Raw genomic sequence first — 14,021 nt, forward strand, 5'->3', positions numbered from 1 at the left:
AGAGGCACGCACGCCGGCGCGCCTCTGGAGGCCGGAAGACCGCGCGTGCGTGCGCCCCTCCTGGCCGGGAGGACCGGGGACAGGGATGACCACGGGAGGGAGGGGCGGTGGAGCGGTTAGAGACCCGTGGAGGCGAAAACAAGACCAGGCTGCGAGCAACTGATGGGAGATTTCGAGCTCTGGCGTGGCTTCTGGATTCTTCCTTTTTCAACGAGCAGGGCCCCGGCCTCGCAGGCCCGATGGAGAAAACCTGCAGTGTCCCCGCCATCAGTGGGTTCCGGGGCATTGCGGACGCTCGTGCGGCGCGCACATCTGGTCTGTGTCGCACCGACTGTTACCGGTGCAGCCTGCCCGCCCCAGACCGCTCTAAGGTGGGGCGTTGCAGAATTCAAATGTGTAATATTTGAACCGCAAACGCGCGCCGGGGCCTGGACCCCGCCTAACTTGCAAACCCGTGTCGGAAAGTTTTGGTGTGTTTTTTTTTTTTTAAGTCCACGGCCGTCCCGGGTCAGCGGTGCCCACCAGCAGTGTCGCACCGGGCTGGATCCGGGGTGCGATTTAAGCCCCAGAACACCTCCAGGCAGCTCGGGGCGGTTAGGGGTGCGTGCGCCCTACGGGGAGGGTGGGACCAGGGGTCCCTTCTCGGGAGGTCGGGGACCTTGCTTTGAAACGTCAACGTGCGGCCATGCAGTTCCGTCATGGACATCAGGGGGCAGGCGAGAGCCATGGACCGGGAGCAGCGGGGTCTCCCGGGGATCGTCAGGGGTCGTCCCAGAAGAGGTCCATCCGGGCGCGTGCGTGCCAGGCAAGGGAAACCGCTGTGCCAGGGCCTCTAGTGGGCCCTGGAGGTGCGGGGGCTCGATCCTGAAGCCGGAACAATGGGAGCGTCGGTAAGCCCAGGAAGGCAGGGTGTCCTGGTCTCCAGCAGCTCTGAGGCCCGCAACAGGAGGACGGTGTGCAGATGGACTTCCACCGCACGGGCCTGGCGGATCCTTACAGCCTAGGTTTCGAAACTTACTGGGTCTACTGCCTGCTTCTCAGGAATATATATGTAACTATATGTGTGTGTGTATATATATATATCAGGATTATATATATGTGTGTGTGTATCAGGACTATATATGTGTGTGTGTATATATATCAGGAATATATATATATCACCCCTCTTGCCAACTACCTCCTGTAATCCAAAATAGAGAGTCTCTTTCTCCCTGCCATCGCATTGATGCCAGTTCACAGTGACCCTATAAGTCAGGGTGGAACTGCCCCTTTGGGTTTCTGAGATTGTAACTCCCTAGGGAGAAGAAAGTCTGTCTTTCTCCCTCCCTCGGAATGGGAATAGTAGTGGTTTCAGACCCTCTGCTACACCTCCAGGCTGGGGGTGGGTGTTAGGTGCAGACTAGTGGATTCTGAACCCCAGTGTCCCGATGTACAACAGGACCTGGTGCCCTGTGCCATCCTCAGCTGTTTTTGAGCCTGCAAGGTCAGCAGTTCAAATCCACCAGGCGCTCTGTGGGAGAAAGAGGAGGCTTTCTGCTCCTGGCAAACCCCCGGGGGCCGTTCTCCTCAGTCCAGTGGGAAGCTCCTGGATGGCAGTGAAGATCAAGGAGGTGGTGCCCCAGGGCCTGTGCAGCCCCCGAGGCAGGGTACCCGGCTCTCCGGAAGACCTGGAAGGGCCTGGTCGCAAACTGACACTTCTAAACTGTTGCCCCCCCCCAGGGGTCCCTGTGTGTGTCCCGAGTCTGTAGCCAGTGCTGCTCCGAGGACTCGCATAGTGTGGCTTTTGAGAGCTCCAGGCTGCCATGGCCGGTCGGTCTTCCAAACACGGGCAGGGGTTGGAACCGGGGCTCCAGGTGGAGGCGCCCTGCTCCTTGTCTGGAAGTGGCTCTGCCTCCCTCTGGACCTCGGGTTCCCTGCGCAGGTGGGGGAGTATGAGAGGCCCGGAAGATGTAGGGCCCAATGTGGGCCTTGGGCTGGGAGGGGACTGATGGCGACTGGAACAGCTGCAGCCGGCCCAGTCCCTCTCCCCTCTGCTCTGCAGGCCTCTAGCCAGGGCCCAGCCCAGGCACGTCTTCCCCCCTCCCTCCCCTGGGGACCCAGCCTGGCCAGGCGGCTGTGTGAGGTCAGAGGTCACCCCGCCCCCAGCTCTGTTCCTGGAATGAGGACAGACCAGTTGTGTCAGTGGAGCTGGACAAAAGGCCAGGGCGGCTGTGGACCACCCAGTGACCAGGGTCTGCTGGGCGCCCCTCCTTGACCAAGTCTGGGAGGGTGCAGGTGGGGAAACTGAGGCACCGAGCACACATATCCCTGCATAGGCAGCTGGCACCCCATTTGCGGGCACTGGCGGCCCCCTGACCCCACTGCAGCTCCTCTGCTCCTGGGGACACACCCAGGAGCCTGCAGCTCTGGGATTTTGGCTGAAATTAAACTTGCCCCCTTTTCTCAGTGACCCTCAGACACTGCCCGCCCTGCTGCTGCTAAGGAGGTCTAGTGCTGAGTTCACACACACACACACACACACACACGTGAAAAATCCCAACACCCTGGGACCCAGGCGCCTGTCCCCACCCCAGCTGGCTCCTCAGGTTTGGTTTGCCTGCCTAAAGGGGCCCTGCCTTATGACGACCTTATCTCCCGGTAGCTGGTACAGGGCTGACCTCTGGCCTCTGACCCCTGAGGCCTTCCTGGGAGGCATACCGAGACCATAGACACAGTCCCGTGTGGAACTAGGCCACAGGTGAAGGTGGAGGGGTAAGCCGCCTCCGTCAGCAGTAAACCAGCAGGGCCAGGCCAGGGTTGGGGCCTGCCCTGGTGGTGGCCACACTGTCCTGAGCTCAGATAGGTATGTCACTTACATTTGAGGGGGAGGCTGGGGGCCTGGGGGGGGTCCCCTCCAGTGGGTACCCCAAGGCTTGTTTTGTTAGGGCCGCAGCGTTGAAGTGGATAAAAGGTGAATGTGCAGCCTGTGCAGCTGTGTGTGTGTGTCCAGCTGTGCATGCACATGTGTCCAGGGTGTGTGTCCAGCTGTTTATGCACGTGTGTCCAGGGTGTGTGTGTCCAGCTGTGCATGTGCGTGTGTCCAGGGCGTGTGTGTCCAGCTGTGCATGTGCGTGTGTCCAGGGCGTGTGTGTCCAGCTGTGCATGTGCGTGTGTCCAGGGTGTGTGTCCAGCTGTGCATGCGTGTGTGTCCAGGGTGTGCCAGCTGTGCATGCGCGTGTGTCCAGGGTGTGTGTGTACAGCTGTGCATGCGCGTGTGTCCAGGGTGTGTGTACAGCTGTGCATGCGCGTGTGTCCAGGGTGTGTGTGTCCAGCTGTGCATGTGCGTGTGTGTCCAGCTGTGCATGTGCGTGTGTCCAGGGTGTGTGTCCAGCTGTGCATGCGTGTGTGTCCAGGGTGTGTGTACAGCTGTGCATGCGCGTGTGTCCAGGGTGTGTGTGTACAGCTGTGCATGTGCGTGTGTCCAGGGTGTGTGTACAGCTGTGCATGCGCGTGTGTCCAGGGTGTGTGTCCAGTTGTGCATGTGCGTGTGTCCAGGGTGTGTGTACAGCTGTGCATGCGCGTGTGTCCAGGGTGTGTGTCCAGCTGTGCATGTGCGTATGTCCAGGGTGTGTGTGTCCAGCTGTTTATGCGCGTGTGTCCAGGGCGTGTGTGTACAGCTGTGCATGCGCGTGTGTCCAGGGTGTGTGTGTACAGCTGTGCGTGTGTGTCCAGGGCGTGTGTGTCCAGCTGTGCATGTGCGTGTGTCCAGGGTGTGTCCAGCTGTGCATGCGCGTGTGTCCAGGGTGTGCCAGCTGTGCATGTGCATGTGTGTCCAGGGTGTGCGTGTCCAGCTGTGCATGCGCGTGTGTCCAGGGTGTGTGTGTACAGCTGTGCATGTGCGTGTGTGTCCAGGGTGTGTGTGTCCAGCTGTGCATGTGCGTGTGTGTCCAGGGTGTGCCAGCTGTGCATGTGCGTGTGTCCAGGGTGTGTGTGTACAGCTGTGCATGTGCGTGTGTGTCCAGGGTGTGTGTACAGCTGTGCATGTGTGTGTGTGTCCAGGGTGAGCGTGTCCAGCTGTGCATGCGCGTGTGTCCCGGTGTGTGTCCAGCTGTGCATGCGCGTGTGTCCAGGGTGTGTGTGTCCAGCAGTGCATGTGCATGTGTCCAGGGTGTGTGTACAGCTGTGCATGTGCGTGTGTCCAGGGTGTGTGTACAGCTGTGCATGCGCGTGTGTCCAGGGTGTGTGTGTACAGCTGTGCATGTGCGTGTGTCCAGGGTGTGTGTACAGCTGTGCATGCGCGTGTGTCCAGGGTGTGTGTCCAGTTGTGCATGTGCGTGTGTCCAGGGTGTGTGTACAGCTGTGCATGCGCGTGTGTCCAGGGTGTGTGTCCAGCTGTGCATGTGCGTATGTCCAGGGTGTGTGTGTCCAGCTGTTTATGCGCGTGTGTCCAGGGCGTGTGTGTACAGCTGTGCATGCGCGTGTGTCCAGGGTGTGTGTGTACAGCTGTGCGTGTGTGTCCAGGGCGTGTGTGTCCAGCTGTGCATGTGCGTGTGTCCAGGGTGTGTCCAGCTGTGCATGCGCGTGTGTCCAGGGTGTGCCAGCTGTGCATGTGCATGTGTGTCCAGGGTGTGCGTGTCCAGCTGTGCATGCGCGTGTGTCCAGGGTGTGTGTGTACAGCTGTGCATGTGCGTGTGTGTCCAGGGTGTGTGTGTCCAGCTGTGCATGTGCGTGTGTGTCCAGGGTGTGCCAGCTGTGCATGTGCGTGTGTCCAGGGTGTGTGTGTACAGCTGTGCATGTGCGTGTGTGTCCAGGGTGTGTGTACAGCTGTGCATGTGCGTGTGTGTCCAGGGTGTGCGTGTCCAGCTGTGCATGCGCGTGTGTCCAGGGTGTGTGTACAGCTGTGCATGCGCATGTGTCCAGGGTGTGTGTGTCCAGCTGTTTATGCGCGTGTGTCCAGGGCGTGTGTGTACAGCTGTGCATGTGCGTGTGTGTCCAGGGTGTGCCAGCTGTGCATGCGCGTGTGTCCAGGGTGTGCCAGCTGTGCATGCGCGTGTGTCCAGGGTGTGTGTGTACAGCTGTGCATGCGCGTGTGTCCAGGGTGTGTGTACAGCTGTGCATGCGCGTGTGTCCAGGGTGTGTGTGTCCAGCTGTTTATGCGCGTGTGTCCAGGGTGTGTGTGTACAGCTGTGCGTGTGTCCAGGGTGTGTGTGTCCAGCTGTGCATGTGCGTGTGTCCAGGGTGTGTGTCCAGCTGTGCATGTGCGTGTGTCCAGGGTGTGTGTGTCCAGCTGTCTATGCGCGTGTGTCCAGGGTGTGTGTGTCCAGCTGTGCATGCGCGTGTGTCCAGGGTGTGTGTGTCCAGCTGTGCATGCGCGTGTGTCCAGGGTGTGTGTACAGCTGTGCATGTGCGTGTCTCCAGGGTGTGTGCATGAGCTGTGCATGTGCGTGTGTCCAGGGTGTGTGTGTACAGCTGTGCATGCACGTGCGTGTCTCCAGGGTGTGTGCATGAGCTGTGTATGCATGTGCACGTGTGTCCAGGCGCATGTATGAGCTGTGCATGCGTGTGTGCGTCTCCAAGGTGTGTGTGCCCAGGGTGTGTACAAGCTTGTGTCCAGGGTGTGTACGTGTGCATGTATACAAGCTATGCATGCGTGTGCCTGTCTCCGGGGTGTGTGCATGTGTACGAGCTGTGCATGCGTGTGCGCGTGTATCCAGGGTGCATGTGTGTGTCCAGGCGTGCATGTGTGTGCATGTGTGCTCATCATCCCTGGAGCAGCAGCACACTCACTCCCAGCCCCTGGAGGAAGCAGTGTTGGGTGAGCTCCTGCAGGGCAGGGTGAAGTAATGCCCTCGGGGAGGGGTGGAGCTGGAAGGGCAGGTGATCTGTTCCCCCCCCCCCCCAGCAGGAAAGGTGGTGGGTGAGGTCGGAGGGGCCTTCTGGGCATGGAGAGCTGCACGTGCAAAGGCCCTGGGGCACCTCCAGAAGTGGAAATGAAGACAAGGCTCCTGGGACAGGGACCCCCCCCCAGGGGTATGGAGTGAGGCTGCCCCAGGCCAGGGGCTGGGGTCAGATAACCATCAGGGACAGGCCCTGCCCAGCCAGGTCACCTGGAGAATCTGTGCAGCAGGGACAATGATGATGGAGTGGTCAGTGGCACCAGGCCTGCAGTAGGAGCCCTCCCAGCCCTCACCCCCCAGGGCCTTCCTGGAGGCGGGTGTCCCTGGGCACTGTGGCCTGTGAGCAGCACCAACGTCCATCAGCCGTGACAACCACACGGGGCCCTATATCCCCTCAGACGAGCACCCAATGTAGGGGACCCCGCTGGTCCCCAAGACCCTCCAACCATCCTGACCTCTAATACCCTGGGACACTTGCTGTCAGGGGCCAGCCTCGGGCTGGGTGGCGCCAGTGTCCCATAGGATGTGGCGCCAGTGTCCCATAGGATGTCCTAGGCCGTAGCTGTGGGGCGTGAGGCACTGGACGGTGGGCGGGCTGCATGCAGCCATCCTCTCTGCGGAAGCCACAGAGCAGTGTTTTCCTAAGTGGGTGATCCCACCCCCACCTTTGGGGGGTACTGGGATGATGGCGGGGGGAGGGCGGGTAAGGAGGCACTGCAAACGCAGATGCTATGCTGGCACTTCATCCTGGAACAGAGGTTTCATTGTGCGGGGGGGGGGGGGGGGGATGACACACGCTGAGTTCTAAAACTTGTCTTCTGAAAAGGAGGCAGGAGGCCAAGTGAGTTTGGTGACCCCGGCCCTACAGGGTCACTGTGACCGGGAAGGATTCAAGGGCAGTGGGCTCGGGTCCTCAGGGAGGTCTTTTGCGGTGGAATCACCCAGAGAGTGGCCACATGGTTTGGTTTCTAGACGGCTCCGTCTGTGAGCGTGGACTGTGGGTCCAAACAGAGCAAAACCCTTGGCAATATGGCCTTCTCTGTCCATCACGCTGTGTACTGGTGCAGACGGGAAGATCTGGGGCGTCCACCCTGCAGGCTGCCATCCTTGACCTTCATCAGCAAGGCCTGCACGTCCTCCTCACTTCCGGCGGGCAGGGCGGTGCCGTCTGCACACTGAGGGTCTTGGATGAGCCTTCCCCCCACGCTGATGCCACACTCTGCTTCGTGCAAGCCAGCTACTCTGAAGGCCTGAACAGACAGATGGACAAGGGTGGTGACAGCTCCTTTCCGGCTTCTCCACCCAGGCAACGTTCCCTTCTTCTGTTGAAGAGACCGCCTCGCGCTCGACACTGAAGACACACGGAGGGCCAGACAGTGAACGCAGCTGCCCGGCAGAATCAAGGATGGCGAGGCGCTGTCTCACGTACCTTGGGCATGCCGTCAGGAGGGGCCAGACCCCGGAGAAGGGCACCATGGCAGGTCAAGGGTCATCGGAAGAGGCAGACCCTCAGCGACATGGAGTAACAGGGCAGCTGCTCAGTGAGCTCACACACGCAGGACTGGCCTGGGGCACGGTTTAATCCTGTCGCTCTCAGGGCTGCTGCTGAGTCAGAACTGGGTGGTTGGCACCACACCACACACCTGTCTGCGTGCGCACCGCTTGGGCTGTCTGCCGGGCGCGGTGGGCAGGTGTGGATGAGTGCTTAACTGCCCACCGAAAGGCACACACAGAGCGGGGAGGGGCGGGGACGCCAGTCACGGGCTGGAGGGGCCTCGGGGTGACATCGCCTGGCCACAGGAACGTTATTGATTTGCAGTATCGACTCAGCACTGCCGGCACAGGGTCCCGGTCGGGGCGGGCCACCCTGTGCACTGCAGGGGGTGGAGCAGGACCCCTGGCCTCCACCCACTCAGTTCCATTACCCCCCACGCCAAGTCACGGCACCCTCAGATGCCCCTAGATCACTGGGACACAGTCTCCCAGGACAAGGGCTGTGTTTCCATCCAGAGTCAGGCTCAACACGCTGGGGCCCGGCCCTCTGTCCACCCAGTGCCCCCCAAAAAACACCACAGAGCCGTTGTCTTCTGTTAAAAGTCAGAAGTGTTTTTGTCTCGTTTTAATAGTTCATCAACTTTACAGGGTTACAATTGTCTTAAATATTTCTGAGGTTTAAATACAATCTGCATAATAATGTTATTATAAAATGTAAACTTTCAGTGTTCTTTTAAATTTCAAAATCACACCCTTCCCCCCCCTTTTTTTGGTCTTTTATAGTCCTTTTTTTTTTCCTTTAATACCTGAATGCTTTGCACAAACTGAAGCAGCCCGGCTGTCCCACTGTGCGCAGGGCTGTCCCACTGTGCGCAGGGCAAGCCGGGCCGGGCCAGAGGTAGAATGTGGTTTCTGCTGGGTTTTTAGAAAAAGTTTCTATCCTTTTTACCTGAGTTCAGGCGTGGAGCCCACGCTGCTAACAGACCCCAGAGTGCCTGGGATTTTACAATCTGACAAGGAAGGGCTGAATGTCATTTGATTGCCAAGATAGGAAAACAAAGCAGGGAGGGGGACAAAGTGGGCAAAGATGATAAAAGCAAACAACAAAACAACAACAACGTGACTGTACAAAGGCAATGTGGGTTACAAACTCACCCGTCACCCCCACCCCCACCCTGCAGCCAGACAGCCAGACCTGGCCAGCTGACGGGTCACAAGGAAGATTCTGGAAACAGCCCATCCACAAACGTCTGCAGGACAGGGGGGCCCCCCTCCTGGCCCCTGAGCACCCAGGGTCCCCGAGTTAGTGGGGTTCCCAGGCGTGTCATGCCACTAGCTCTGTCCCCCCTCTGGAATCGAGAGCATACAAGTGGGGGGGGCGAAGTCCCTGTGGGCAAGACTGCTGCTCCTGTGCCCCCCTGATTTTCATCAGAGATGCTGAGCTGCACCCCCAAAAGCGACTCCTTCCATGAGGCCTTCCCAGTTGGCTGGGGGCTGAACAGAGAGACAAGAGAGGCCAACACAGGGCTCCTGGCCCAGACCGCGCAGGACACGAGGGTCCCCAGGAGCCTCCTCACTCATCTACCGCGTCCCCTTCAACCCACCTCCTCATTAGTCAGCCAAGAAGCCGGGCCCCACATGCTTCTACAGCCATAGGGGCTCAGCAGCAGGCCCCGTCCCCTGAGTTAAAAGCCTGCCCAGGTGAGGGGTCTATGGCACAGGCAGCCCCCCTGACACCCACACTCACAGCTCCACTGCACACAGGTGGACAGGGTGCCCAGCCTAAGGGGCTGCCTCGGGATCCCCCTGTACCTTCTGAGAGCCCTGGGTGGGCTTGGGGCTCAGGCTTTGGCATCTAAGTCAGTGCTGAGGTAGACAGAATGCAGACCCACCCCCTACAGGGCAGGACACCCAGAACACCGAGTGGGGTGGGGTGGTGACAGTGGGGCACAGACAGGCCAGTGTCCCTCTTTGGGGAGAGAAAGACCCCTTTCCGTCCATGATTGTGCTATGGGCCTGCCCCCAGAGGAGGAGGAGAGAACCTGCCACAGTGAAAGCCCCCAGGTGCCTGCACCCCCCACTCTGCACGAGAGGGGCCCTAATTGACCCAGAGAAATGGCCACAGAAATGGGGTTCCTTCCCCTAAGACACAGCAAAAGCCCTCGCCCCAGAGCGCCTCATCCCCAAAGACAGTTTCCACGGCAACACAATGGAGCCAGAGCCAGGGAGGTGCCCCCACCCCTGCAGGCCAGCGAGACACCTCCCCTCCCCATGTGGACCAGCTCCCTGGGCCCAATTACAGGTGGAGCTTCCACGAGCCTGGGAACCGAGGGGTTAACACTGCCCCCTGGAGAAATTAAAACCCAGCACATAACTACCTAACTAGCCTCCAGGTAAGACAGGTAAGACGCCAGGGTCCCCTTGGGACCACACGGCCCAGGGGAAGGCGGCAGCCAGCAGGCACTGGGTAAGTGACGGGTCTGGGTGTCTCTGCACTTGGAAGGAATCCCCATCACACCTTCTAACCTGGGGAGTCAATGGAAGGGTTGGGGCAGCAGGTGCCATATGAGATAAGAGAGCTGGCGGAGGTGGGGTGGGGTGGGGTAAGCTGGCTCCACAGATGAGGGGTCAGGCAGAAACAAAGACAAAGCCAAGAGGGGCAGGAGGCCTCCCAGACCCAGCCTGAGCAGGGCCAGCTTCTGGCACCCCTCAGTAATGATGGTCCCTAAACCCTAAAAACAGCCCTTTGCGGTGGGAGGCCAGAGGCTGCTGTGGGAGCAACCCACCACCCCAGGCCACATTCATCCCTGAGACAGATCCTGGGGGTCCCACCTGCTCTACCCTCTCCCAAGCACCCCGAGACTCCCAGGTCCCAGGCAGAGTGCTGGGCAGTATGAGGGGCAGCAGAGGGGATGAGCCTGGACAGTCAGCACCAATATGCGCCCCCCCCCCCCGCGAGCCTGCCAGCCAGGAGCCCAGTATCCAGGGGGGGGCCAGCCGCCTCCCAGAGAAGGCACCCTGGGACCCCAGCCCTCGTGGGAAAGAGAGATGATTACCCGTGTGTGGGTGCTTTCTTGTACATTTTTCCTGGTTTTTCTTTTCTGTTTCAAGTATGAGTTCCCTGAATGAACATGAGTGGCGATAGCTGTGCTCTGACTAGGCTGCCCCACCACCCGTCCGTGCAGAGACACAGTATTTACAAAAGGAAAGCCCGGCGCTCTCGGGGACCCCGCGGGCACTGAGTGTGGCTGCTTCTCTTGGTAAGAAAACAAACGCCTTTGCAAAGCTGGGGGGGGGGGCAGAACCCCCAGGCGTCAGGCAGGGTCCTGGGCACGGGTTGCCCCCTCTGCCCCCCCGCAGACACACCTGCCTGCGACTTCCTCGGCTGTCCTGATTCATCTCTCCAGCGTCCACAACCTGAGAATTTCCAGTCTTCCTTGGTTCCTCGTTTTATTAAACTTTCTTTATATAGATCTGTAGATATATATTTTCTTCTCTGCGTTTTTGGCATCAGCTGTGGCCCCTCCCTCCCCACCCGTGTCTCCCGGCACCTGGCCCGGTGGCCCACCTCCACCCCTGCCCGGCCGGTGGGGAGGTGGGCGGGAGCGACTTCGCTTAAGGCACCGAGTTAGTTGAGGTAGCCGAGGAGGGCGCTGCGGGTGGGGGTCCGGCCTGGCTGCCAGAGCTGCTGCTGCTGCCGCCGCCGCCGCTACTGCTGGTCCCGCCGCTGCCTCCGCGGCCCCCGCCACCGCCACCCCCACCGCCGCCTTTGCTGGGAGCTGTGGGTGTCGTGGGAGCTGGCGCCTGGGCAAAGAGCACCCCTAAGATGGGATGGGAGAGGCTGGTCACCACCGGGCAGGGGACATGCTGCTCCCTGTCTACAGAGCACCTCTGTCCCTCTCTCACATGGGCACACACAGAGGTCTACACACAGTCTCTCACACATATGGCTTTACACACCATATGGCTTTACACACCATCTCTCTCGCCCACTCACACAGAGTGATCCACCATCTCTCCCTCACACTCATGGAGTAATCCACCATCTCTCTCCCCCACTCCCACGGAGTGATCCACCATCTCTCACTCACAGAGTAATCCACCATCTCTCACTCACACTTACACAGAGTAATCTACCATCTCTCACTCACAGAGTAATCTACCATCTCTCACTCACACTCACAGAGTAATCCACCATCTCACACTCACACTGACAGAGTAATCTACCATCTCTCACTCACAGAGTAATCCACCATCTCACACTCACACCCACACGGAGTAATCCACCATCTCACACTCACACCCACACAGAGTAATCCACCATCTCACACTCACACGGAGTAATCTACCATCTCTCACTCACACCCACACAGAGTAATCCACCATCTCACACTCACACAGAGTAATCTACCATCTCACACTCACAGAGTAATCCACCATCTCACACTTACAGAGTAATCCACCATCTCTCACACTGACACGGAGTAATCCACCATCACTCTCTCACTCACAGCCTCAGGGACCCCACACAGGGTTGAAGGACTGGTCGATGGGGGGCAGGGCACTGTGTGCTGACCACCACCCGGAGCAGGCTCCCGGAGTCTAATCTGATTCACAGCAGCCCCGCAGGGCAGACTAGAACTGCCCCTGTTGGGCTCTGAGACTGTAACTCTTGATTGGACCCGACAGCCTTCCCCTCCTCCTAGAGCGGCTGGTGGGTTTGAAACGCTGGCCTTGCCGAGTGTTAGCAGCCAAAGCGTGAGCCACTCGCCACCAGGGCTCCTTGAAAGGCCCCGTGCAGGGAAGTGTGTCCCGAGTCTTGTGGGGGAGGACCTGTCCTTGACCGCCTATCCTGAGAAGCCCTCTGCTTGAGGTCCCAGCTCCAGCAGCCCAGCCCGCACCGTGCCCGTGGGGAGACGTGGCCCAGGCCCCACCTGTGTACATGACGCCATTGATCTCGACGGACATGCTAATACTGCTGCTGCCGTTCGTGCTGCTCAGGTGCATGGCTGAGTCCTGGCGGCTGTCGGAGGCTGCGGGGAGAGGACAAACCACCCATTGGAACTCTGGTGCCGCGGGCAAGGAAGCCTGACCGGCCCGCGGACGCTAAGAGGTCAAACAGATCCGCACAGGAAGAGGTGCGCCCAGAGTGCTCTGCAGAGGCAAGGACGGCGAGACTTGGTCTCGCGGACTTTGGACGTGTGGTCAAGAGAGACCAGTCCCCGGTTGGACAACCATGGGCTCGGCACAGGCATGACTGCGAAGCCGGGGCAGGGACTGGCGGGCGGTGCTTCGGCCTGTTGTACATTGGGTCACTGTGAGTCAGAACTGACTCACAGTTCCTGACCACAAATAACACGTCCCAGACACATCCCGGGCCGCCACCTGCTTCCCATCCGCCTCCCAACCCGGAGGCCACCAGCCGGGCCGCCGTGTCCCGGCTGAGCTGACCCACACAGCTGGCTGCCCGCAAGTAGTCTGCCCTCGGCTGGCTGGCGGCCGCGGACATGTCCCGGGGCGTCAGCTTGGGTTAGAGAGCGCACTGAGCCGAGGACAGTGGCACGCTCAACTTATGCGTGCTACCGCCCCCATCCAGCCCCCTGCCTCGGCCACTCGGCCCTGTGGTGCCCGCTCCCCATCAGCACGCACAGACCCCGCGGCCCGCGTCTCCCGGAATGCGCTTGCTCTGCAGGGCGGAGCCCACAGGGACTGGGCATGCACCTTGGCTGTTGATTCGGATGCTCATGGGCAGCTGCGCGGTCATGGCCAGGAAGTTCTGCTGTAGAGCTCGCTGCATGAACCTCTGCTGCTCATCCGACACCAGCGCCATCTTCTTCTCGGGGGGCTCCCCGGACTCCAGCTTCTCCCTGAGATGCTCCAGGGCGGCCGCCTGTGCTGCCGCCGCCGCCTGCACAGCAGCCTGGGCCGCCACCACGGGGTGGCCAGCCAGGGAGACGGGCAGCCGCCCCGGCACAGTAATGGGGATGGCCGCATCCTCCTCTGGAGAGGGGAGAAGAGCATGGGTGTCCTGAGTGTCCGGGCGGAAGCACACCCAGGAACGTGCACCCCGCTTGAAGACCGCCACCGACCAGGGTGCTCACCCGCCTCCGGGAAAGCGGGCACACAGCAGCCCAGGGCCTCAGGGATCGATCAGTGATGTCTGCCTCGGGCCGAGCCGGGGTCGCCAGCGGGCAAACCTCGGTGCACGCGAGGAAGCCCCCGCTGTGCCGCCTCCCTGCACACCCATGAGGCCTCACACCACCACTGGGCTCACATGGAGAGCCAAGCACACCAAGGGGCTGTGGCTGGCTCAGGACACACCCAGCAGTCACTTCAGGACCGGCTGAGGGAGGCTGGTTTGGTCCACTGCTGGTGGGTGCAGAGGGAGCGGGGTGTGCTGAGACTCGCTCGAAGGGAAGGAGGACAGTGGGCGCGCTATTAATCTTGCCTGCCCCGGAGGAGTGAGGGCACACTCAGTTGGTCACGCCTGCCTCGGTGTGGGACTGGGCAGCCATGATTTATTAATAATGCCTGCCACAGGCACAGGGTGCCCTGGAGGCTGCTGACAGCAAGCTCCGTGGTCCAGACCCACCAGCTGATCCACAGAGAGCTGGTTCACACTTGTCCTAGCCTCTCGGAGGCTGTGCCTCT

The 14,021-nt window shown here is 60.3% G+C and overlaps 1 protein-coding gene across 1 annotated transcript in view; it reads right to left on the reverse strand.

Annotated features, from left to right (window-relative positions):
- Positions 1–7,986: 7,986 nt before the first annotated feature.
- The window catches only part of ARID3A (AT-rich interaction domain 3A), a 35,533-nt gene continuing 29,498 nt past the window's right edge, over positions 7,987–14,021 (reverse strand). The window contains exons 7-9 of the mRNA XM_075543892.1: positions 13,092–13,370; positions 12,305–12,403; positions 7,987–11,191 (exon numbers count right to left, since the gene is read on the reverse strand). Of these exons, the coding sequence (XP_075400007.1) occupies positions 10,986–11,191; positions 12,305–12,403; positions 13,092–13,370 (584 nt within the window). The 3' untranslated portion in view covers positions 7,987–10,985. The remainder of the gene's footprint in view (positions 11,192–12,304; positions 12,404–13,091; positions 13,371–14,021) is intronic.

Source organism: Tenrec ecaudatus, chromosome 1 (genome assembly GCF_050624435.1).
Source record: "Tenrec ecaudatus isolate mTenEca1 chromosome 1, mTenEca1.hap1, whole genome shotgun sequence".
In the NCBI taxonomy this organism is placed as follows: domain Eukaryota; kingdom Metazoa; phylum Chordata; class Mammalia; order Afrosoricida; family Tenrecidae; genus Tenrec; species Tenrec ecaudatus.